We start from the raw sequence: 25,889 nt of genomic DNA, 5'->3' as shown, positions 1-25,889 counted from the left end.
ATTTCTTACACTGCTCCCACATCATTGCCTCAAGGTCAGATTCTATAATTATCTGAGTCATCTGGGCCTTGAGCTGGCATTGCTGGCTCAAGCAATTGGTGACAGATGCCCATTCCTTGCAGCCAAAAGTGTCTGCCTGTCTGGCAACATTTATCTCACATGGGAATGATGTCAGAGTATTTCTCGTCCTGAAAGATATTTACCTAAAGCAAAAACTCGTTGATTAATTTTGATTATGTTAGTGACAATACTGTTATGTATGCAGCTGAACAATTCCTCAGATGTCTGGACTGTATTCAATAAGTATATCCTGAATTTCTACTCCAAATTTATGTTACTGATAGTTGCTATCAGCCTGAATTTCAGCAGTTTCATGAAAGGAAGCTATGTGGACAGAAATTTAGGACAATTTTGTGATTCATATGCCACTTCTCAAATTCTAATTGTGCCTTTTTTGATAACACAGTTTCCTTTTGGGTCTGTGAAATTAAATTCCTTTTATAACCAAGCTGCACAGATAGGAGAGATGCTTGGTAATCCAAACACATCTTGAGGTTTGCACATCAAAAGCAGCTGCAGAAACTTAAAGTATGGTTCATATTCATCAAAATACGTATATTCTGAAATTTGGACTTTATTTCTACCAAAATAGTACAGCAACTCCTCAAATCTGTAATTCCATTAAGCTCAGAGAAGTTGCCATGAGCTCAACTTACATGGCTGGTTTGAGCCAGAGATCTTCACTTCCTGAAACAAAAGCCATTCCTTTCCCCTGTGGTTTCAAGCTCAGTACATTCAGATGTTTCATCAGACCAGAAAGAAAGCACAATCTCTTGGGTCCCTGCATGTTGAGCAAGTTGGGCCTCTGAGAGCCCTTTCATTCACCAAAGTCCTTGACCTCAAAACAACTCTTTAACAAGTTCCCATAACCTAGCCTTCTGATTTCATTAAAATAAACCCCAACTGTACACACTGCTTTGTCTTTGTCCAGTTTGGTGATGGTTAAGAACACAGGCACAAAACATATTGACAACCATGGTAACTTCCTTTTTTACACCAGGAAAAGAATATTTCTTGTACAGCTCAAGTCACAAATTTGCCTGATGAATGATGCAAGGAGCATCAGACTTCTCCTTTGTCTTGAATTAGTATCAAAGCATCCCTACCCCCTCTTTCATTTACAGGTACCCCACCTATAAAAGACATCCATGTTTATACCAGACTTCTCAAATTCCTTAGTGGCAGAGACAGCCCTTGAAAAGGTCTGTGTTCTAGCTAATCAGGGTCAGTTAGGTCACCTACTTTATAGCATTCCAGTCCATACATTTGGCACGTGGACTGTACATTTTAAATTTAAAATAAAATAAATATTTTTACATTGTTGTTTAAGTGTGTGTGTGTGTGTGTGTGTGTGTGTGACAGTGGTTTTCAAACTTTTTTTTGTTTAATACATCTGGAAGTTCAATATGTGAAGGAAATAAAAGAGAAGCCAGTTGTACTAAAAGGGGGCTGAGACACAAAATCCCCAGGCCTGTTTGAAGCCCATTTTGATGCATAGTCAATTTTTGTGACTAGTCCCTGGGTAAATGAAGAGAAGATATATTATTTGCATATATATATATTTATACCTTTATATAAATGTATATAAATACATATATATGTATGTATATAACCTACCATATTAATTATGTTACTTAAGTCTTCTCTATCCTTACTTATTTTGTTATTTTTTATGATGTGATTAGTCATGGTTTCTGTGGATTTCTTCTTGAATTTCCTGTAATTCTTGCTTTATGAATTTGAATGCTATGTTATTTGGTGCATGGATGTTCCTACGTGTGACATCTTAATTTTTCAGCTCACACTTTATTGTTATAAACAAATAATCTTTGTCTTCGTCTCATTTATTGCTTTTTCCATGAATTAAGCTTTGTTTGAGATATAATTTTGATCTTGGCTTCATTTGCTTGGTATCCCTTTGTCTATTTTATTTTTGTTTTAAATCACTTTGTTTTCATTATCTTACGTATATAGCACATAGTTGGGGCTTGGTTTGATATTCCATCTGGGAAAAGTTTTCAATTAATTGGTAAATTTAATCTTTTTATAGTTACTGAAATGAAAATTATGTTTTATTTTAGTCTACTTGTCATTTTTTGTTATGATTTTGTTTTATATAACTCATTTAATTTTTTGTCAGTATACGGCCTGTATATTCTCTGTATATGCATGTTTTTTGAACTTGAAAGGCATGTATTTTTGCTCTAGTGGATAGCTTAATAACTTTATAACTGTTACTATTTTTAGATATTATTCAAAGCAGAGAGCAGTATATTTCCTGTTCTTCCCCTCCCCATTCACTAACTATACATTTCTTTGTAATGTTTACCTTATTTCTTTTCTCTTTCATCTTCTGTTGGTTGTTTCATTGCTATATTGTCAGGATTTTAAAAAATTTACTCTCTGTTCTCTGACCATAATTCTCACATTTGCTTTAGACTTAATTCTGCAGATAAGTGGATTTGAGGATCACTGCCAGCTTTTTAAATTTTTTTCTAAATTCATGGTTGGCTAAATTTCATCCTCTACTAATGTCCTATAGAAGGGCACATGAAAACCATATTGCTTGCATTTTCAAAAATGTTGTCTATTACATTTATACTTGAACAAGTTTCTCTGGTATCAAATTCTTGGATATAAAATCCTTTGGTTCAGATTTTGATTTTTCCCCCCCTTATAGAGATCTTGATCATTTTTAACTAGCTATCCAAAAGATTTTCATTAGCTTTGAAATCTGTTAACTTTACTAGATTATGTCTAGTTTGACTATTCTGTGCCATTTTTTTTCTTTGGGATACTATATGCCCCTTCTATCTATAAATTTAGGTCCTCTTATATTTCTGGAAAGTCACTCAAAATATTTATGTAAGCTTTTTTTTTCTGTCTCAATATCTAGATTATTTTCTTGGTTTTCTTTCTTAATTATGCATATACTGACTTTCTTTTGTCTCTCTAACATTTACATAATTTTCTTTCTAATCCTTTAAAACTGTTTATTTCCATTTCATTTTACTTGCTTTTCTCAATATGGTATTCCCTGACTCTAAAAATATTTTATTTTGTTTTTGTTGTTTTCCTTAATAAGTGTTTATTTTCCTTTGTGCTATTTCTAAGTCTGCCTTCATTTTTGAGATAGTTTAATTTTGTTTCCTCCCACTTCTTTCAATTCACATTTGAATTCCTTTTGTGGTTTTGCTTTATTTTAAAAAATTTCAAGTGAAGAGAGTTAGGAAAGTTGAGTTAATCATAATTGTCAGTACTTGCTACATTAACAGTTGACTCATGCAAGTTCAGCCTTATTTATTTCTTCCTTTTTATTCATATTCCTATACCCCCATAGGCAATCATTCGCATATGTTAAATGTGCATCTTTCAATGTGTTTTTGTTATATGTGTATTGTTTTTATGTATATACTTTTTTAATGAACATACATGGTAATGATCATATATCTTTATTTTTCACTTAGCATTATGTTTTTAAGATCCATCCATGTTGCTTTGTGGCCCTCTAATCAGTTGCTTCTAATGTGGCATAAAACTCCATGATGTGCATTTACTACTTTTTACTTATTCACTCTCCTGGTGATAGTTACCAGAGTGCTTCCAACTCCCCGCCACCACAAATAACCCTGCTGTCTTAACCCATTCGGGTTGCTATAACAAAATACCATAGAATGGGTAGCTCATAAACAGCAGAAATTCATTTCAAAGATCCTCTTCCAAGTTGCACCCTTAACTTTTAAAATTTATGGCTGTACATTTGGTTAAAATTTTCTTTTGCTTAATGGCAACATTTTTTAATGAGAATTTTAATTTGCCATTTGTTTCCTATTCTCTTCTTTTTTTCTTATGGTATCTTTGTATGCTGGTTCCTTTTTGATTGACTACTCATCTTTGAAGGAAAAGTTTTTCAAAATATGCAACTTACCAAAGGTTTATGCTGAGGAGGGGCCTCCCCAAACATGTTCCAGCCCAATAGGAATTCTCCTTATGACACAAAGTTTATGTGGATGAGTTCCTTCAGCTTCTACTTCTAAGAGAAACTGGTGGTTGCAGGGCTGCTCACATTGCAGAGTCCATCTTGCCTCAGCAACAGAATGCTTCCTGCATATATGGCATGTCTGAATGATTCCTCTTCCAACTGTGCCTTACCTCCTTCTCTTTCATAATAAATCAAATTGAGAGGAGGCATTGCTGCCAATACACATACTTGATTCCCTTGTTTCAGATGAAGGATTTTTGGTTTTGCCCCTAAGTTAAGTCAGTTGTTGAAGTGTATTTTGTTGATGTTTTCTGAGATCTGTAGCCATCGACATTTTTTATCAGTCTTCCTGTCCTTCACTGTACCTCTGCACATATTGTAGTTTAGGGTTTCAGGTGTCTCCTGTTCTCAGTGAAAATGGATTTTGCATTTTTGTGTGTCATTATCTTTGCTACTGGGTAAGTTCTGAGAGTAGAAGGACTTGTAGAAGATGCTGTATTTACTCCACCATTTTAATTCTGGATGTTTCTCCATAATACAATTTAAAAGTCACTGTTTTATGTATATATTATGTTATCTCACTGTTGATTCTTAAAGTTTAGCATTATAAGAATTGCTTCCAATGTTTGTTAAAAATTTCAGTAATTAGGCCCAGTCCTCAAAGATTCTGATTCATAGGGCCTGGGCTAAACAAACACCTCAGGTGATTCTGATGCTGGTGGCTCACCAACCGCATCTTGTAGGCGGCCGCTTAATAGTATTAACTGACTGAATTACAAGGGCATTTGCGTGAGAACTCTTGGTATATGTAGTAGAAAAGATATTGTTTTTATAAATAAGACTGGTTGAGATAACATATGTAGCGCTAGAGAAGTACTGAGGCAGGGATGTTTTCTTTAGAGAATGGAGGAACATTTTTTTTCCTACCTCAGAAATATTATGTGATCCATTCAGTTGAGTGGTATTTAGCACACTAATTATATGCAATAAATATTGATGAATGGCAACATCAAAATAAGGCATAGTTTAATAGGTAGAAAGTCTCAGACTCCCCAAAAGTGACCCAAGAAATACAAGTTATCTATAGTTTATGTGACCAATCAGGCAAGTACTCCCTTAGGGTCAACTTAACCATATGGTGGATTATCTGTTAATTTGTGGACATGTTAGATACAGTGCATGTAACTTCACCCCTCTTCCTCCCCTCACAGTATTCTTTGTGGCAGACTGCTAGTTCTCCGTTTTTCCTGGGCAGATGACTTTCAATGTAAAGACTACATTTCCCAGCCTTCCTTATAGCCATGTTTGGCCATGTGACCAAGTTCTCATGAACTAATGAGTCCTCCTTTATTTTTCTTCATAGCGTGCCTCATTACCTATCATGTTATTATATATCTATTCCTGTATTGACTGTCTCCTGCACTAGAATGTAAGAGCCATAAAGGCCAGGACATTGTCATATTCTCTGTCATATTCCCAGCATCTAAATCAGCATTTGGCATGTAAGGGACACTCAGTAAATAAGGGAATGAATGCATAAAAGAATTACTGCAAAGATATAAGGATTATTAGATATTACAGGACATGTGGCTTCCCAGTATTCCTATACTGAGGATGACTAATAGGCCTCATAAAGGATAGTTTATTCTGCTTTGGGTTACCAGTTGAGCTTGAATAATCACTCTCCCTGAGTACACTTATTTTCAAATTCATATTTTCAAAGAGAAGGGAATTGACTGGGTTTATCTCATTCAACAGAATGAAGGATCCCAGATGTGGATCCCTGTTGTTGAAGGTTGACTTTCTTCATATCCATTCTAAACACACAGGGTTGCTTTTGGCTCAGGTAACTATACAGGTCCAGTTATAAATGGTCAACACAGCATGGTTGGTTTCTCTTAATTGTACACTGGCATGAGTCTCGGCAACCTTGTGCAGAAAGACCATCTATCCTCATAAGAATGTGGTGAATATTGCTGGCACTCCCAGGCTTTCAAATGTTGCTTCATGGGAAGTTGTTTGTGCTGTATTACATGTGTTTCACATGTATTTGAAAGCATTTTTTAGATGTCCTGTTCTGAAGTGTCAGAATGATACAATGAAAATATACAGACTAGTATTCCAGAGACCTGGGTTCAAGACCAGCACATATTAGCTCTGTGACTTTGAATAAATCACCTCATCTTTCTGAGTCTCAGTTTCCTCATTTGTGAAAACAGGTGATGAGGTGAGATGACTTAAAGGTCTCCTCCAGCTGCAATATTTTATGACCCTGTAAGTACTTTTAGAGATTTCACAGCATAATTGTGAACATTCCCAACTATATCAAACATCCTCTCTTTGAATGTAGATTTGATTTTTTGGAACAGATAAAATTTATCAGAACCAAGTGTTTTAATACTATATAAGACAAATGTAGATGGTAATGTTTTTAAGGCTTGGAATTATCATGCTTGCCTTTATTTCCTGTATATTCATTTGCAAGTGGCAGAAAATGCAACACAAATTGGCTTAAGCTAAGAGATAATTACTGGCTCATATAACTAAAAAGTTCAGCGTCTCCAGCTTCAGTCACAGCTTGATCCAGGAAGTGAGATAATGTCCTCAGGACCCACACTTGGTTTTCTTATCTCTCAGTTCTGCCTTCTCCCTGTTAGTTCCATTCTCAGGCATGTTCTCCATTGGGTGGCAAGATCACTGCCAGCAGCCTCAGGCTTACATTTAATCTTCTCAGCAATCCTCATAGAAAGAGAGATTCACTTTTCTCAACAATTTCCCATAAGTCTCAGAATTGATTTTTATCAGCCGTGCTTGAGTCATTTGCTTATCATGAACTAATCACAGAGACCAGGAGGATTCTCTGACTGGTTAAGCCTGGGTCACATGCTCACCCCTGAAGTGGCGGGAATTCAGTTCTACTTGAGTCACATGTACTGAATATGGTAGGAGGGTACTTCCCCAAATAAAATCACTGCGCTGATCTCAAAAAGGTAGAATGATGCTGAACATTAGAGAAGGAGGGTGCGGGGAAAGAAAGAGGGGAAGAGATCTACTCAGTTGTTGCATTTGACAAATTGATCCTTTGAAATGTTTCCCCTTTCCTTTTTTTTTTTTTTTTTTGCAGTATAGACACTCACTATCTCGTAGTAGCTTCCTAGTAATTTCCTTGCCTTGAGTCATCCCCCGCCTGCCCCTGCCCCCGCCATCCCAAGTACATTCTAGGCATTGCCACCATGTTATTCTTCCTAAAGCACTGGTTCGATCATTTCACTCTCCAGCTCAAAATCTTTCAGGAACTCTCTTCTGACTACTGTACTGGATTCCATATTCTTCAGTCTGGCATTTAAATCTTCCACAATCTGGCTCCCACATATTTCCAGGCTTATCTATCTACCTATGCTTGTCCCAGGTGCACTGTTCACCATCATGTTTTCCTTACAATGCCTTTGCTCTATTTGTACGTTCTACCCTATCACCATTTCTCCCATCCTAAGTGTGATATCAGATGATGAGCCAGATACTGCAGGTTGTTTCCAATATCTGTTCTCCCCTTTTTCTTTAGTATTAGAACCATTGATTCCTAGCTGGACACGTGGCCACTCAATAGAGACTATATGTTTCAACATCAATTATAGTTAAGTGTTGACCAATGTGGTGTAAGTGCAGTGATGTATACAACTTCTGCAAGTGTTTCTAAATAGAGGGATGTTCTCTTCTGCCCCATCACCTTTCTGCTGCCTGGAATAAGGATGTGATGGCTGGAGCTTGAGCAGCCTGCTTGATGGTAGAAGCTGCATCTTCAGGATGGTGAAGCCACAAGATAGAAGGAGCCTGTGTCCATGATGATGAGAGAGCCACCATATCAACCCTACACTGCCTACACATACATGAGAGGGATACACTTTATTTTGTTTAAGTTAGTGTTATTTTGAGTTTTTAACTGCAACAGAAACCAATCTTTCCATTAAAATATGTTACTTAGGAAAATTTTCTGGTGGCCAATAACAGGAATCCATTCAAAGAAGAATGGGGGAATTATTTTAAGGATATAGGATTGTTTTCAGAACCCATGGGCAGGGATGAAAGAAGACTCAGGAATAGACCTGAACCTGGGACTGAAACATTGTGGGGAAGCTAGGAGGTCTTCTTGTTGTGTCTCATCTCTCCTTCTCTTCCCTCTTACTGCAGATTATTTATGTACCTGGTGTAGAGAAGCAGTAAATAAATATTTGTTTAATGGATGGCAATTTGTGTGTCTGTGAAATACACTGGATCCAAAGCCAAGTCTCAAAACATTTCCTTATAAATATGTAGCTTGTTAAAGTGACTCATTTGTAGGGGATCATACATTTTAGAGTCTAAGCCCTTCTGTCAGCCCTTTCTCTCAGCCCTCTGATTTTTTCAGTTGCCTATTCTGACATCAGAAAAAGGGAGTGAAATGCAGAGTTGTGCACAACTGATCTCATGAAAGATACATTAAAGACAACTCTGCTTTGTACAGGAGTTGCAAAAGCAAATTTTTATGTGACACAAGCACTGGTCCACAAGTAAGCATTTTGCTAGACAAGGAAATGAGAGGTTATTTTTGGTACATTTTTTTCCCTAACCAGCTTTTTTGTTTGTTTGTTTGTTTCATTTTGCATTGTTATTATTTACTGTCTAGGTTCTTGCTTTTACCTAGTTTTTGCCCTTGAGGGCTTCTTATGTTCTTGTCAGCTTATTGATATGTTTCATAAGATGTTTTATATATTTAATCTAGCATTTGGTGGGAGAATCAGCCAATCTCTCGTCTGCCATACAGCTGGACACGAAGCCCAGTGTGTTTTTTAAAAGCGTTTTTAAAAAAGTTCATTTGTTTGTAGATTCTACCCTGAGTTCTGAAGACCAGGGCCCTAACTCTGGTGGTCCAAGCTCCCGATCTGTAAAGATGAACTACCTTTACACCTACATCAAATTGCTTTTTATAAAAGGCTTATGAGATAATTAATCTGAAGTCAGTTTGAAACCAGAAAGTACCATGTAAACATACAACACTTTCTGAACTTTGAAAATAAAACAGAGGCAAACGAGCAATAAAAGTTGTAACTAAGGATAGCAACCTTAGAATGATTTGTTCAATTTAAAATATTTAGATATTTGCAGTCCTTTGTTTTCTGGCCCTTGATATGGATGGGAAAGTCTGAAGGTTAAAAAAAAATATTACTTTATTTGACATTAATTATATAACTTATATTTTAGTGAAAGAAAAAGAAGGCAAACCTGAGCACACTATAAAATCCATCATCATGTTTTTAAAGTTTGTGAGGAGTCTGTTACTTTAGTATATGGCTGAGCAATCTAACTTAGGATGCTTACAACGCTTTATGTATTTTGCAGGCTGAGATTCTGAGTGTATAACATTCTGTAATACATCTTGGTCTCTGTGCTGCAAGGACACTAAAGTCCTACTACAGGTAACTACTCAGATAGCTCTTCTCATTCTCAAACTGTGTTAGCAGGTGAAACACCTCTAAGTCCATTCCTAAGAGCCTTGTGGATGACAGGTGGGCCAACATGGGACTCGGGCCCATGGCTACTGCTCACTATTTCCTGTAGATGCATGATATCTTAGGTCCTATGTAGAACACAGCATAGGGCCTGTCCTCTAAACATTTATATACCAAGACAGTGTATCTACATGTATATCATTAACTCATTCTGCATTTTCTGAGCCAGTCCTCCTACACGTCAGGCTTTGTTCCTGTTCTCAAAAAGTTCATAAGGAAATAGACAAAACTACAATTACCGTTCTATGTGATAAGTGCTAGAAAGAGATAAAGTGCTATAAGAGTACAGTAAAGGGCACCTAGCCCACACTGGGGTGGGATAAGGCTGGGTGGCAAGGAACAGGGAAGGGTTCACAATGAAATTGATGCCTGGGCAGAATAATGAAGGATAAGCAAGAATAAGCTAGGTAAGGAAAAGATGGAGGGCCAGGGCATAACAAGAAAAAGGAGCAGCATATGTAAAGACAGCATGTACGAAGGAGTATGGCAAGACTGGAGAACCCAAGTAGTTTGCTGTATGATGAGTTTATTTATTTCACTTAGTTGTTATTGACACATTTGTTTTCTTCACTATGTTTGAGTGCTTGGATGATGGAGATTGTGTGTAATGGTTTCTCTCTTCCTATGTCTAGCAGTAGGCACGTAGATCGAGCATAAAAAATGTTTGATGAATGAACGACATGGTGTAAGGGAGAATAGTTAGAAGTCCATTAATGAGTAGGGTCATGTCTAGTCCCAGTGAATAACAGATGGGGTAGATTTAAGAATTATTTGCAAAATAGGATGGATAGGACTTGATATATTGGAGATGGAGTATAAAAGAGTAAATAATGACTTTCTAGGTTTGTTTTTATTATAGGTGGATGATAATAATGATGTTATTAATAATAGCTAATATTCATTAGGCACTTTGTGTCATGAAGTACACTAAGTATTTCACATATATTAAGCCATTTAATTTCTTAACGACTTAGTTACGTAGGTAATCTTATTATCCCCATTTACTGGAGCTATTAGAGATCAACTAGCCCAAGGTCACTGACACAGCTAGTAGGTGCCAAGCTCAAACCCAGGAATTCTGATTCCTATAGCCATCCACATAACCTACTCTTCTTTACTGCCGCTAATAAATGTGATCAATATACAGAGCAGGGGTCCTACTCAATACATATATCACACAAATTGCATGTAACTCTTTTACTAAACATAGAGACACATACTATGATGTGACTGCCTCTTTTGGATCAGATTTTCGGAAGCCTGGTTTGTATTTTCACGTTTCCTCTCTGGAGGACCTAAAGTGGGGTGGAAGTTATCAAAGAGTTGACACAAAAGATGAGAGAAGGCAGGTGCAGAAACGACATTTTCGAATGCTCTAGCAGCTGCTAGAATGCTGGAATCTAGGTTCTATCAGACTACCCCTCCTCCCATCCATCCCCCCAGAGACAACAGACACGCACGAGCGCACCCACACCCACACCCACACACGTTGTAAGGTACATATGCACGCCGTGTGTCAGGTTGGTTCTAGCTGTCCTCAACTCACATCGAAGGTTCATTTTCCGACTCCTGGAAAGCCCAACACACTCGAAGTGAACCCGAGACCGCCTGTCGAGCCCAGGGCAACAAGGCTTAGCGCCAGCTCGCCCTGTTCCCAAGGAAACCGCCCGCTGAGGCACCTGGGGCCCGCGCCGGGCACCTGCGAAAGCCCCGGCTGTCGCCAGGGGGCGCGGGAGCGCGTCGGCCCCACCGGCCCCACGCCCGCCCCGCCCCCATCCCCGCCTTCCCTCCCCGGGGCCGGACCGCTCCCGGCTCCCAGCTCCGCTGCCGGCGCAGGCGCAGTCCCGCGCTCCCTCGGCGGCTGCCCCCCGGTAGTGCACCCGCCGCGGCTGAGTGTAGCGGCGTCGGCCCGCCGTTCTCCTCCGCCTGTGACTCCTTCGGCGCGCGTTGTGTGCGGTTCTGCGCGCGCCCCTGAGCGCCGGCCGCGGCCGCGGTGGGTTAGTCAGGTGAGTGCGTCCGCGGGAGGGAGAGGCCCGGGGCGCGGAGCACCGCCCCCCTCGGTGCCCGCGCGCCCGCCGCCCGCGAGTCGGCCTGGAGGGGCGGCCGCGGCAGGTGCAGGTGAGGGCGCGGCGCGCGGAGACCCGGCCGACTGTCCTGGCCCAGGGAGCGCGCTCCCCCGCCTGGGCTCGCGGGCTCCGGGACCCCGGCGGCGGCGGCGGGGGTTCGGCGCTTCGGAGCATCTGGGCGCCCCCTGGGGCCGCTGGTGGGCGTCGGGCGGCGGCGGCGGCTCGTCCCCTGTCCTCCGGGCCCCGGCGCGTTACTCATTAACTGCGCGGTTCCGAGCGCTGAGGCTGGGAGCCCGGCGCCCGGTTACCTGTCGGCTGGGCGCGCGCGGCCGGGAGCTGGGGCCCCGGGGTTGCGGAGGGGGCTGTAAGGAGAGTTCGCGAACAAGTCTGGAGGCCGGCGCTGGACGGGGCGAGGCAGTAGGCGTGGACCGGAGACGGCGAGCGGGGCACCGAGTCGAGGCGTAGAGGTCACCCTCGGGAGGTTTCGGCGAAACCTGATGGGCAAGAGCCGGCACCCGGGATCGCGCCTTAGGAGGCAGCTCAGTTCAGCCTGACTTTTGTTTCGGGGAGTTGAGGCGAGCTGCACAGACGTAATTGTAATTACACAGCCCTTCCAGCGTGGATAACTCGCTCCGACCGCCCGGGGAAAAGAGAGCTTAATGGACTCTGGAAGTGATGGTGGTAGGTGGAATCTGCAGCACGTGAAGAGTTGTCAGTTGTTATGGGATTTAAAAAAGAAAAAAAATCTGTAATGGCTAAAGGGTAAGGTCTTGAAAATTAAGAGCGCTCAGTTAATACTGATTCCGAAGAGGCAGTTTAGTTTCGTGGAAATGTAGCATATTCCGAGGATACCTGTTTCCTACTCTTCTGTTTCCCCCTCCAACTTATCCCTTGCAGGGTAGGGAAACAGCCATGTAATCTTTTGCCGTGGAATGATTACATAATTGGAGGAGAGGCCGATAAGAGGATTAAAACCAAAACCGTTCTATTGTAAATCTGTTGAAAGACCTGGTTTCTGTTCATTATCCTCATTCGTATTTTGTTGTTCTTGCCCTTTTAAAGAAAAAAAAATGGTGAATGGCGCTTCAAGGAGAAAAGAGGCAGAATAGATTTGTAGACCAATCATAGTAAATATTTGATACTGGTAAATATTCCACCAGTTTTATGGGGCCTTGTCCTGTTAACATTTGCTATTTATTTACTAGTGCCGTGCATTTTGATAGGACACTTCATGTTTGGACAGACACGTATCCTAAATATGGTTTATGTGATATAATCCTAAAGCCCTTGTGGAATGTATAGAAATAAACTTAGCAGTTATACAGTTTTACTACAGTAGCGTATGTCTTACTATTAGAAGAAAAGCCTTTTCATTTTTTTCTTTTTCCATTTCAGTAATATTATATATTGGTACATACCTTTGTGAACCAAAGTGGATACATTTAGTATAACTCTTCCTTGTGTGTTTGGCGAACACCTATCTGTGGTATGGAATACCTCTGACTTTTCACCAGGATGGATATTTGATGTTCAGCTGCTTTGTGAATTTGCTAATTCGTGGAGTTTCTAATTAGATCCAGCTGTACTTTTTGAATTGGTGTAGTTATGCATGTGCTTCCTTTGATGATATTATTTTCCTTTAATTTTCACTAAACCCTCAACCTCTGCAACACATGCATAGACACTCTACAAATAATTTTTTAAATTGAAAGAGTCTTAGAAGACAATCTACATCATCATCTTGTTTTTTGATATGGCAGAACAAAAACTGGTAGGTTACAGTAGTTTCACATGTATTATTGTAGTTAACCTTTTTCCCCCTCCCTTTCTGAGCAGGACTCGCTGAACCAATTTTAATGAAAAACTGTCTATTTTTAAAGTTTTAGCTCCATTACTTACCGTGCATATGACCTTGAGTAAAGCATTTAACCTCTGAGCCTATTTTCTCCATTTGTAAATGGATGTAGTGTTAGGTTGAACCATATGAATTTGCCAGTATTCAGCTGTTTTTAATATGGCTCAACCTAATATGAACTTCATAATGGTGGGATGAGAATTAAATGAGATACTCCACGTGGGAGGTGGAGGAGAGGAACAGATGTTAACGTAACAGTGTGCCATGCATCCTGCTTGTTACTTCAAGTACCTTGACTCCTCTAGTCCTCAGCACATTCCTGGAGTATAGATGGTGTTGTTGCATGTTACAAACCAGGAAACTGAGGATCAGAGAAGTGAAATAACTTGCCTCTGGTTACTTAGTTGTCGGTGGTTCTATAGCTGCCTAATGGCAGAGCCAGGATTAAACACTGAGAGTGACTGCCCCAAATGGAACTCCTAACCAGTTTTGCTCCTTCCATTCCTGAACTACACCTTCTGTAAAAGAGCTTTGTGACTATAAGAAGACACATAGATGAAAAGTGTTATTATTATTTGTATTTCTGGTTAAAAAATATCCAGGTTTTCTGATGATGGTGATAACCAGCACTGCTGCTACTACTACGGAGTCTAGAGCTTATGGTGTATCAGGTTCTGGTGTAAACACTATGCCAACTCATTTATTCTCACAGTGACCTAGGAATTAGGTAATACTTCATCCCATTTTATAGTTGGGAAGGTTGAGGCACTGAGTGGTTATGGAGCTTAAGGTGATGGATGCTTAAGGTCAAAGCTAATTAAGTGAGGGCACTAAATTAGGAGTCTGGTAGTTTGTCTTTGATGTCCATGATCTTAACCACTACACTCTACTACCTCTTCATGCATAGGTTGTAATACTGAAGAATTGGTTTTAATTTAGCTTTTATGAGATACTTAATATTGGTGTAATAAGTAATTCTTAATGTATCACTGGAGATTTTTAAATCAAATATTCATTGAGTATCTACTCTGCAAGTCACAGCGGGGGTTAAAGGAAAGACTTTAAGGCATCTGGAAGGTGGGCTGTGTAATCATTCCCATATCTTTTGTAAGTTCCTCAAAATTTAGAAAGCACTTTCACATATGTTGTTGTTGTAATTTTAATGAGTGCCAGATAAGACACAGTGCTAGAATAGTTGGAGAGTGGGGAGGAAGGAAGGATGAGTTGGTAGAGGTACTTGCGTGTTGAGGGAAAGCTTTGAGGATATTCTGAGGGGAGTGCACCTTTTCAAACTAAACCTTTGCCCTATATAGTGCTGGTCAAGGTGTAGTTCAACAAAGCGTAGTAAATTGGTTACTAAATGAATTACCTAAATACACCTGATATCCTAAAATAAAATATCTGAGGTTTTGAAAGCTCCTTTCTAGCTAGTTTCTCTTTTTTTTCCTGTACTACTGCCCTTACCTTTGCCATGTAGTACGTATCTTTTTTTTTCTTTTATGCTTCCAAAGCATGGAGTATATGCCTCTATTTTGGTATTTATTTTGATATTTACATTGTTTGTAAACGTTCGTTGACAATGAGGTGTCTTTTTCTAGTGTACACATGCTTTGGAGGCAGGGCTTTAATTCATCTTACCCCATTTTATAGCTTTAGCATTGGGCCTGGAACCCAGTAGATACTGTGCTGTTTGGTGATGGATGGTCAGTGAGAAAAAATGTTAGGATGTATTGAAATTGATCTAGCAGTAGAAATGGAAATGAGTGTTCAAAGTGGGAATTGAGGGGACTAAGGGAAGGGGAGGGGTTACTTACAACAGGTAACATTAACTTGCCAGCTCTGTTTCCCTTCTGCTTTCTCTTTCAACTTAAAGCTAAATGAGGTAGTTTCATAAGCTTCAATTGTATATAGAAAAAAGTGAAAAAGTAATATTGATTTATCTTAGGATATCAACAACACGAAATTCCATAGCTATAACCATAAGCTAAGATTACTTAGATCAGAGGGAAAAGAATGGAAATTATTGAAATAGTTCAAGTTTGAGAGATTTGTTGCTTATAGTTAACACCTGTAAAGGAGCATACTGATGATAGCTTAGAACCAATTAAATAAGTGAATTGTCATTTGATGTGTCCAGATAATAGTATTGAGTATTTGTTTGTGGGCATCTGATTGACAGATCAGGATAAAGTATAAAAGAACAATTAAAGTAAGTTAGAAAAAGAGTAAGTAAATGTGCATTAATTAATTTCCTGTTGGGAAGAGAATTACATTTGAACACTATACCTCAGAAGGGCTTGTTTTCCCCCTCCTTCTCCTTTATCTAGGATAAACAAGGATCCCTTCTGTTTTGTAAGACAGACTCCTTTCTGTGCTCTTGTTATTTTCCCCATCATTTATTCCTTTTTAGGTCTTTATAGATATTATACATTTGTGTTATGCCTTACAATCTTTAGAACATTTTTACATTGACAGTTAAGCCATTTGATTTCCTCAAATGTAGGCAGGGGGGATAACACCACTGTTACAGATGTTGAAACTGAAGCTCAGAGAAATTAAGTGACTTGCCCAAGTTCACACAGCCAGTTAATAACAGAATCTGAACTAGAAAGAAGGTTTTCTGAAGCTCGTTTGATCAAATGCTCAGGTTTCCCCAAACTTTAAAAATTGAGTTTCATCAATCTTGCTACAGGGTACTTGCTGTTTTATCTCTAATTTTTAAAGGTGGCTGGGAGTCACTATCTCTACTCTTTGCTGCTCTGCTATTTATTCCCTCTCTAAAGAGTCTTACTGTTTATTTATCCAGTCAATATATACTTCAGTGCCTATTGAATATTTAGTTGACATATATTCTTACATACATAAGATAAAGAGGCTTACACTTTTAAGAAGAAGAAACCTGGAAAACAATTATTTTTTACATTTTTGTTCCAAGAATTTGTAATTAAATACAGTGTTAGTAACCCAGTAAGTTCTGAGAATTTTCTGAAAACCTTTAATTTTAAGAATCTGCAATAACTAACATCTCTCAGTATGTTAGGTTGTACATTTAAATCCTGTGGAATTAGTAAATGGAAATTAATTTGTGGTCTGTTTTAATAAGAGTGGGAAGAGTGTGAGCTTGACAGACCACCTGACTAATATTTCCCTTGGGTTATGAATTAAATTCACACTTATAAACATAGACTGCTTCCTAAAATGTAAATGTGAAATTTTTTTTTTTTGCTACAACCAAAATGTTAGTTTGGAAAACCAACTTTATAATTATAGGGAAAGTTAATGAGAAAATTATTTTTTATATATACACCTTTTTGTTTTGTTTTGTCTTCCTTTATATACTATTTGAATAAATCTCAAAACTTTCTAATTATTGAGAATTTAAAATACAATAAGTAGATGCAAAAGTATGATGAACCTCAAATTTCCCATCATCTAGCCCATCAGCAACAGTCAGTCCTGCCCCATATACTTCCCTGTATTATTCCCCCTCATGTACTATTTTGAGCAAATTCCAGGAATTGTATAATTTCATCTGTAAATATTTCAGTATGTATCTCTAAAAGATAAGGGCAGTTAGCTACAATACTATGACACACTTTAAAAAATTAACACGAATTCCTTAGTATCAAATATCCACACTGTTTTTGAATACATAAGGCCACTATAGTAAAATCAGGCTTCTGTTGATTTTTATTTATATGCTATTCCTCCCCTCCCCATCAAGAACTATAAGGGGCTGAGTGAGTATTTATTTTAAACCCCAGCAGGGCAGCAGAATAGATAAGGAAATGATGATAGCAAAGAGAATATAGGAAAAAACCCAGAAAGAACACAAAGTAATAGCAAATGCTCATTTCAATAGCAGTGCATTAGAGAAACTTTAGTTTTTTCTTTCTGAAATTAAACAAGCGTTCAGAGATTAAATAGGATTCTTCTATTTGGATTGTTCTCTTCTTACGGTTGGTTGGGTAAGACTGCCTTAGAGATCCTCTGTCTTGATGTAACCTTTATCTGAGTCTTACCCCTGACCTCCAATCAGTTTTACCTTTTAAGTGATTCTTAGATGTAGTGGAGTCAGGTGTTGGAGTCAGACGCACCAGGGCTTGAATCCTAGCTCTGTGGTTTATTGACTGTTTGACCTCGACAAAATTAATTTAATCTCTCTGATCCTCAGTTTCTATACCTGTAAAACAGACATAAGAATCATTTCAAAGGGATGCTGTGAGGAATAACAGAATAATGTACATAATGTATATGTGTATGTGTCACACATATAGAATGTAATAACGTAATGCATGTGTGTGTATATGTAGAAATATAAATGAATTGTTCTGAATGTTTTTCATATATATAGATAAATATGCCTCCGTCTCCTCATTTGCAATGTGTGATCTTGGCATTAGATCAGACCTTCATAATCTCTTGCCTAGCCTGTTGCAATAACCTCTTAATCAATTGCCTCTAGTCTCCTCTCTCTAGTTAAAGTCCTCGGGAGTCATTTTTCTCATGACATCACAGTATGTCTATACTTCCTAAAACATAGATCTGAGAATCTCTTAGATAAACTCCAAGCAGCAGTTTCCATGTTAAATGAAGCTTTTAATTATCTGTCGCATATCTGCCTCTCCAGCCTGATTTTGTCACTCTTTTTTTTTTGGTTAGTTTCATCAGTGCCAAACCCTTATTCCTTGACTGTCCTGTCGTATTTCCTTGCCTAGCCCACCTACAGACTCTTTATTCAGCATTTCAAATCTAACTTATATTTTTTTCTCCTTGAAACATTCTCTTCCTCCTCTCCCCCGCAACCCACAGGGTAATCATTTAGTGGCTCATGATAGGCTATGCACCTTCTTTTTAGTCCATTTTCATATCTGTGTTCTCAGAACTTAGTACCAGCATGTGCCCTGAGGAGTTGAAGCTGGCAGACATCTTTCATTCCAACTAGAATAAATATAATTGATAAAAATTATTAAGTACACTTATTTTATACTAAAATAATATATGTATAAAATATATTTAATAAGTATATAAATCATTAAGATTTTTTTCTAGGCATTCGTTAAATGAGTTAATACACGTGAAGTTCTTAACAACACATAGTTAACTGATTCATAGTTAACTTTCAGTAAATATTGACTGCTGTTTTTGCTGTGATAGTGCTGACTTCTGCAAAGAAGAAATAACATGAGATGCGTACTAGAAATCAGAAGCAACTGGTTTTGATCAACTTTTTTTAAATTGGAAATCAGCTTTATTACCTAAAGCTGAGTAATAATAAAGCCATCCAAGCTGTGTTGGTAATTCACCCATAAGAATTTAATGCTGTTGTCCTTTTTACTCATTTTTAGTGATCTTTGACAAGTTTAGTTTATGAATTGGGATAATCTCCACTTGAAATTAATTTTTTAAATTACTTATTACTGGGCTTCCCTGGTGGTGCAGTGGTTGAGAGTCCGCCTGCCGATGCAGGGGACACGGGTTCATGCCCCGGTCCGGGAAGATCCCACGTGCCGCGGAGCAGCTGGGCCCGTGAGCCATGGCCGCTGAGCCTGCGCGTCTGGAGCCTGTGCTCCGCAACGGGAGGGGCCGCAGCAGTGAGAGGCCCGCGTACCGCAAAAAAAAAAAAAAAAAAAAGTTTAAATTACTTATTACTTAACGCAAAGAGTACTACTGCTTAAAAATAGTTTATGTTATTCATATAAGAACTCTGAATACAAAATAAATCTTAAAGCTTCCATGTACTATTTGAAAGAGCAAAAGATTTTCAGTCTAGTTGGCAGCTCATTACCAGCTAAGCTAAACATTTTATGGAAATTTCACATGCTTGATAAAGGGACCACATTTAATCTTAAAATAATCTCCTTTTCGGGAGTGAGTGGAATTTAAACAGTGTGTTGTAGGTAGAGGCACTGCTCAGAGGTGCTCTACTCTACGAAATACTACTTGCATTTCTCTTCTAATTCTCACCCTGTGAGGAAGAAAACCGAGCTACAGATTTCTAGATGAGAGAACCTAGGCACACGTTGGCCCAGTAACTTGATAGAAGCAGAATTCAGACCTGCCTCTCTTTGAGGTTTGGGTCTTATGTTCCTAGCCTGTGCTCCAGTTTATGCAACATTTGTATTTTCCATAAATACTTTGCTTTCATACCTTAGACATACCTGGAAAGTCCTTCCAGGGGGTTTATCTTTCTCATTATTTCCTACTCTTCTTTGGGTCTTTTCTTTGGCTTCACTTTTCTGGGAGTCCTTTCCTTCTGATTTATTTGCCCCTCCTGTGTGGTCTCTTAGTAGCCTCTGCATATTCTATAGCATTTATCACACTATCATTGCCACCGTCAGTGTCTCCTACTATATTGATACTATTTGGGAGCAGAGATGATTTATCATCTTCTTTCCCCAGAGCCTGGCACATAGTAGACTCTCAATGAATATTTGTTGAAAGAATAGTTGAGTGTTCATAGGAAAAATAGGGTGGATATTGCAGGGATGATGGATTTTAATTCAGCTTAAGGAGAAACATATTTACATGAACCATCTAACAGTGGAAAGGCAAAGCAATTCTAGTAGTAGTAGTGTGGTGTGGTGGTGAAGAGCTAGGACTCTGGAGTCCAACAGACATAGGTTTTATTTATTTATTTATTTTTAAAGTCTTTTATTGAATTTGTTGCAATATTGCTTCTGTTTTATGTTTTGGTTCTTTGGCTGTGAGGCATGTGGGATCTTAGCTTCTGGACCAGGGATTGAACCTGCACCCCCTGCATTGGAAGGCAAAATCTCAACCACTGGACCGTCAGGGAAGTCCCAGACATAGGTTTTAATACTGGCTACCCTAAGCTGCAGCTTCCTCAACTGTACATGGGCTGGAACTATACCTGATATTTAGTAAATGGTCAGTAAATATTAGCTGTTATTATGAGAGAAACCACCCTATAATCCTGTGTGACTGGGGGGGGCTGGAAGTTTGATGGCCCAGCTCCCCATACCCTCCTTCTCCCCCTGGATTATTTTGAAGCAAATCCAGGTAATTTTATTTCATCTATAAATACTTTCGTGTGTATCTCTAAAAGGTAAGAATTTTTTTTTTTTTATGTAACCATTATCTCTAAAAATGGACAGAAATTCATAATAATATCAGTAATATCCAGTGTTCAAGTTCCCTTTATTGTCTTATAATATGATTTTACAGTTGGCTAATTCAAATAAGAATTCAAACAAGGTCCATATATTATATTTCATTATGTCTCTTAAGTTTCTTTATAAATTCCCTCTTTTTTTCCACTTTTATTTATTGAAAAAACCAGGTGGTTTATCCTGTAAGAGTTTTCCAAGGTTTAGATTTTGCTGTTTTTGTCCATATGGTATTATTATTATTTTTTTTATTTTTGTTTTTCGGTACACGGGCCTCTCACTGCTGTGGCCTCTCCCATTGCGGAGCACAGCCTCCGGACGTGCAGGCTCAGCGGCCATGGCTCACGGGCCCAGCCGCTCCGCGGCATGTGGGATCTTCCCGGACCGGGACACGAACCTATGTCCCCTGCATCGGCAGGTGGACTCTCAACCACTGCGCCACGAGGGAAGCCCCATATGGTATTATTTTTAATATGTTCCTCTAGGCTCTGTATTTCCTATAAACTGATGAAGATGTTATTTTTAGTATGTTCCTCTAGCCTCTTTCCTATAAACCGATAAAGACCTAAAGGCTTGATTGGATTGGGATCTTTTTTTTTTCTTATTAGGGGGGCAAGAATGATTCATGGATGGTGGTAGTGTTCATTTCCTGTTTTACCACATAATTCTCATAATGTCTGATTTTCTCCCTTTTTGTGATAATAATGTCATCAGTGAGTTCAGGTACTGTCATTCTGATCCATTAATTATAAAGTACCCCAGGTTTTACCTTAGGGTTTTAATAGTTATTGATAAGTGTTGCCTAGACTCATTATTTCATTAGGATTGCAAAGTTATATTTATTAAATGGGATTCTTTTAAAAGAAGGATTTTTCCTCATAAACTATTTAGTTCTTTAATGTATAGGAAAGTCAGGCTAAATACTGGATTCTTTCCTTTATTTTACCAGTCTTCAAAATAGTGAATTTGTTCCATAGCACTGATCAAAAGGGACCAGTGAGAGGCTTCCCTGGTGGCGCAGTGGTTGAGAGTCCGCCTGCCGATCCAGGGCACACGGGTTCGTGCCCTGGTCTGGGCAGATCCCACATGCCGTGGAGCGGCTGGGCCCGTGAGCCATGGCCGCTGAGCCTGCACGTCCAGAGCCTGTGCTCCACAACGGGAGAGGCCACAGCAGTGAGAGGCCCGCGTACTGTAAAAAAAAAAAAAAAAAAAAAAAAAAAAGGACCAGTGAGATTTTTTTGTTTTGTCTTATTTTTAGTATAATCATGAACTCATGGGTTTAGAATTATTTTTTGTTCTTTACAGGTATTATCCTTTTTGATGTTCAGATTGTCCCATTTTTGGTTAGTGGGAGTCCTTTTGATACCACTCCAGTAGTCTTTGATAGCTTTCTTGCTTCCTGGTAAAACAAGATGTTGCAAGGACTTTTTGTACATTACTGCCGCGGGCTTGGAATCAGCCATTTCTCCGAGGAGTCCTTGTTCTTTTTTCATAGGAAATGGTATTACTCTGGGTACAAGGGGTACTCATTGCTCCTGAGTTGCTTGCTGTTGTTATACCTTTTCAGTGGATAAAGGTAGACATCTTTTTAAATAAAAAAAATTCCGTGGGCTTCCCTGGTGGCGCAGTGGTTGAGAGTCCGCCTGCCGATGAGGGGATGCGGGTTCGTGCCCCGGTCCGGGAAGATCCCACATGCGCGGACCGCTCGGCCCGTGAGCCATGGCCCCTGAGCCTGCACATCCGGAGCCTGTGCTCCGCAACGGGAGAGGCCACAACAGTGAGAGGCCCGCGTACCGCCAAAAAAAAAAAATTTCCTGATATTTCTGATTCAAATTTAGGACTTCAGAGTTTTAAATTCCTTGATTTTGTATTTGTATCTCTTTTCTCATATGTTGAAAATCTTAGTTCTGAATGATATTAATGTAATTTGTTTTATCTTTTATAATAGTTTCAGAATAGCAGTATCAACATTACTTACTAATATGATTACTGAAAATAGTGTATGATTTTTTTAACTTCCTTTGACCTTAGAGTATATTCCACTAGGGATATATACAGTTTTATTACTATGTTTTAAAATCATTTGAAATAGTTCTTTTTGATGTTGGTTAAAACTACCATGTTAGTACACAGCTAGATTCATTTGTTTTATTTTTAGATATTCTTTTTTAAAATCTAATTTTGTTTTATCATTTACGTGGTTCCAAGTTCAAATTCAAATCTACAAAGCAGGATACATTTGGAAAAGTATAGCTTTTATGCCTGTCTCCTCTTCCTGTTCTCGCCCTTTCCTAAAAGTAACAGTTTTTTTTTTTTAATTAGTTTTTGGTGTATCCTTCCATTTCTAAAATATAAGTACATATGAAAAAGTATATATATAATTATATATATATAAATAAATTTGTATTTTCTCCTTTCTTAGATAAAAAGTAGCTTACTACTTTTACTTGTCTTATTTTCAATGCCTTTTTTATTGAGTGTGAGAGTAAAATTTTTCAGTTTAATGAATGAGGTGGGGTTTTTTTGTATTTTATGATGAAATTATATGGTATATTGGTGCTTGTGTTTGGGAATTTTTTGAAGTTCTGGGAAAGTATTAGTCATGATTATCAAAGTACTATTGTAGGAAAGAAAAAAATTGGGAAGAGAGATTGGATTCAGATCGTAGAAGACCTTGATTTTCCGGATAACAAGTTTGGAATTTATGCTATAGACAGTGGGAAATCAGTAAAGGTTTATAAGATTTCTGTATATTTTTCAAGTGAAAAACTTGAGTGGTACACTTTTTAGTTTTCATGTAAATTTTTTATATAATTGTGAAGTTGCATGAAATATTTTTTACTGATGGAGAAACTGAAGCATACATGTTATTACTAACAGCTGACTGGTAACATGTTTATTTGTACTCTGTGCCAGTTACATAGTACACTACTAAATACTTTATGTGGAGTGTCTGACTTAATCCTCACAGCAACCTGGAGAAGGGAGGGAATATTATTATTCCCATTCTCATCCCATTAGAGGAGAAATTTAAGGCTTAGAGAAATGTAATGCATTATCCTGGATTGGATCTTGGGCCTATCCAGAACATTATTAGGATAATCAGTGAACTTTGATTGGGGTCAGTTGTTTAGATGGTAATAGTGATCAGTGTTAACATCCTGATTTTGGTGATGGTTTACTTAGGATATATACACTGAGATAGTAAGGGGTAATGGGCATCATGCTTAAAACCTATTCTCAAATGGTTTGAAAATGTTAACAGTTTCATAATCTGGGTGAAATATGTACAGGAGCTCTGCAACTCTTATGTAAATTTGAAATTATTTCAGAATAAAAGAAAAAAAACACAGACTCATCCAAAGTCAGAGCCAGTATGAGGCAGAACAGAACAGTTAGTTGAACTACACACATGTGTCTCTATCTTTACTGCCTCTTCTCCTTATTCTAACCAAAGTCACATATGATAGCAAAGTTAAAAGTATCAAGCAGGGCTTCCCTGGTGGCGCAGTGGTTGAGAGTCTGCCTGCCGATGCAGGGGACACGGGTTCATGCCCCGGTCTGGGAAGATCCAACATGCCGCGGAGCGGCTGGGCCCGTGAGCCATGGCCGCTGAGCCTGCACGTCCGGAGGCTGTGCTCGCAACAGGAGAGGCCACAGCAGTGAGAGGCCACAGCAGTGAGAGGCCTGCGTATCGCAAAAGAAAAAAAAAAAATCAAGCAAATTTTTATTCCTTCCTCGTTGTTAAATATTTGTTAATTACTCACTGTAACAGTGTTAGCCATCACTTTCAAGTTTATTCTGAATCAGATTGTTTGCCTTTTGTAGTGTTTATTGTCTGAGATCACTTAATAAATTTTAAATGTAGTTTCTTTCCTTTGCTGTCTCTTTAAGTTGTAAGTTTATAGTTTATAATGGACTGTTAAACGCATTTTATAAATATACATCTTAATTTAATTTTAAATGTCACTATCTCAAAATAATTTCCTGCTTTTTTAACATAGGTTATCCTATGATGAGGCATTTGCTATGGCTAATGACCCCTTGGAAGGCTTCCATGAAGTAAACCTCGCTTCACCTACTTCTCCAGACCTTCTTGGTGTGTATGAACCAGGAACTCAAGAGCAGACTACCTCACCAAGTGTCATCTACAGGCCACATCCTTCAGCTTTATGCTCCGCCCCTATCCAGGCTAATGCCTTAGATGTTTCCGACCTTCCTACACAACCTGTGTATTCATCCCCCAGACGTTTAAATTGTGCAGAAATATCTAGTGTCAGGTAGGAGATCATCAAAATGCTTGTTTTAGAGTATTGTATTAAACAAACGAAGTTTGCTTGGTTAACTTATTTTAAGTTTTATTGTTTTAGAAAATTTGAATAATACAAGGTTGTTCATGAAGAGCAATACATGTTAATGCTCAAGAGCAGGGGTCACAAACTTTTTATGTAAAGGGCCAAATAGTAAATATTTTAGGCTTTGTGGGCTACACAGTCTCTGTTGCAACTGTTGGACTCTGCTGTTAAAGTGTGCAAGCAGCCGTAGACAGTATGTAAATGAATACGCTCCAATGAGACTTTATATATAGACACTGAATTTTGAATTTTATGTAATTTTCTTGTGCCACAAAATATTATTGTTTTTTTTCAACCATTGAAAATGTAAAAATCATTCTTGGCTTGTAGGCCTTAAAAAACAGGTGGCAGGCTGGATTTATCCTGCATTTAGTTTGCAGACCCCTGTTCTAAAGTAGCACTATCCAATAGAACTTTCTGGGATGATGAAAATGTTCTGTTTCTGTGCTGTTTAATATGATAGCCATTAGACATATGTGGCTATGAAGGACTTGAAATGTGGTTGCTTTGGCTCAGGACAAGCTATTAATTAGATATAGTGGTGAACAGATTGGATAATGCAGTTATAGACGTGTGTTTATGCCAGTTATATTTAAGCACATGCTGATGTTTTTTGAACTCTCCTTTACAGCATCCATGTTACAGACCCAGCACCTTGTTCTACCTCTGGAGTCACAGCTGGGTTAACTAAATTAACTACAAGAAAGGACAACTGTAACGCAGAGAGGGAGTTTTTACAGGGTGCTACCATAACAGAGGCCTGTGATGGCAGTGATGATATTTTTGGGTTGAGTACTGATAGTCTGTCCCGCTTACGAAGCCCATCTGTTTTGGAAGTTAGAGAAAAGGGCTATGAAAGATTAAAAGAAGAACTTGCAAAAGCTCAGAGGGTAAG

General features: G+C 38.6%; 1 protein-coding gene across 6 annotated transcripts in view; it reads left to right on the top strand.

The window, feature by feature from the left end:
* RAB3IP (RAB3A interacting protein) overlaps positions 1-25,889 on the top strand; it is a 71,245-nt gene that overhangs the window by 9,237 nt on the left and 36,119 nt on the right. For 3 of the 6 annotated variants that reach the window (XM_060307124.2, XM_060307122.2, XM_060307121.1), the window contains 2 exons: positions 24,644-24,919; positions 25,626-25,884. In XM_060307124.2, the coding sequence (XP_060163107.1) occupies positions 24,669-24,919; positions 25,626-25,884 (510 nt within the window). In that variant the 5' untranslated portion in view covers positions 24,644-24,668. Of the gene's footprint in view, positions 1-11,427; positions 11,595-11,957; positions 12,336-24,643; positions 24,920-25,625; positions 25,885-25,889 lie in introns of those variants that run through there. The other 3 variants (XM_030866298.2, XM_060307123.2, XM_060307125.2) reach the window with 3 other exon arrangements.

The sequence above is a fragment of the Globicephala melas genome, chromosome 10 (genome assembly GCF_963455315.2).
Source record: "Globicephala melas chromosome 10, mGloMel1.2, whole genome shotgun sequence".
Lineage (NCBI taxonomy): Eukaryota > Metazoa > Chordata > Mammalia > Artiodactyla > Delphinidae > Globicephala > Globicephala melas.
This window is presented reverse-complemented; position numbering and strand designations above follow the sequence as displayed.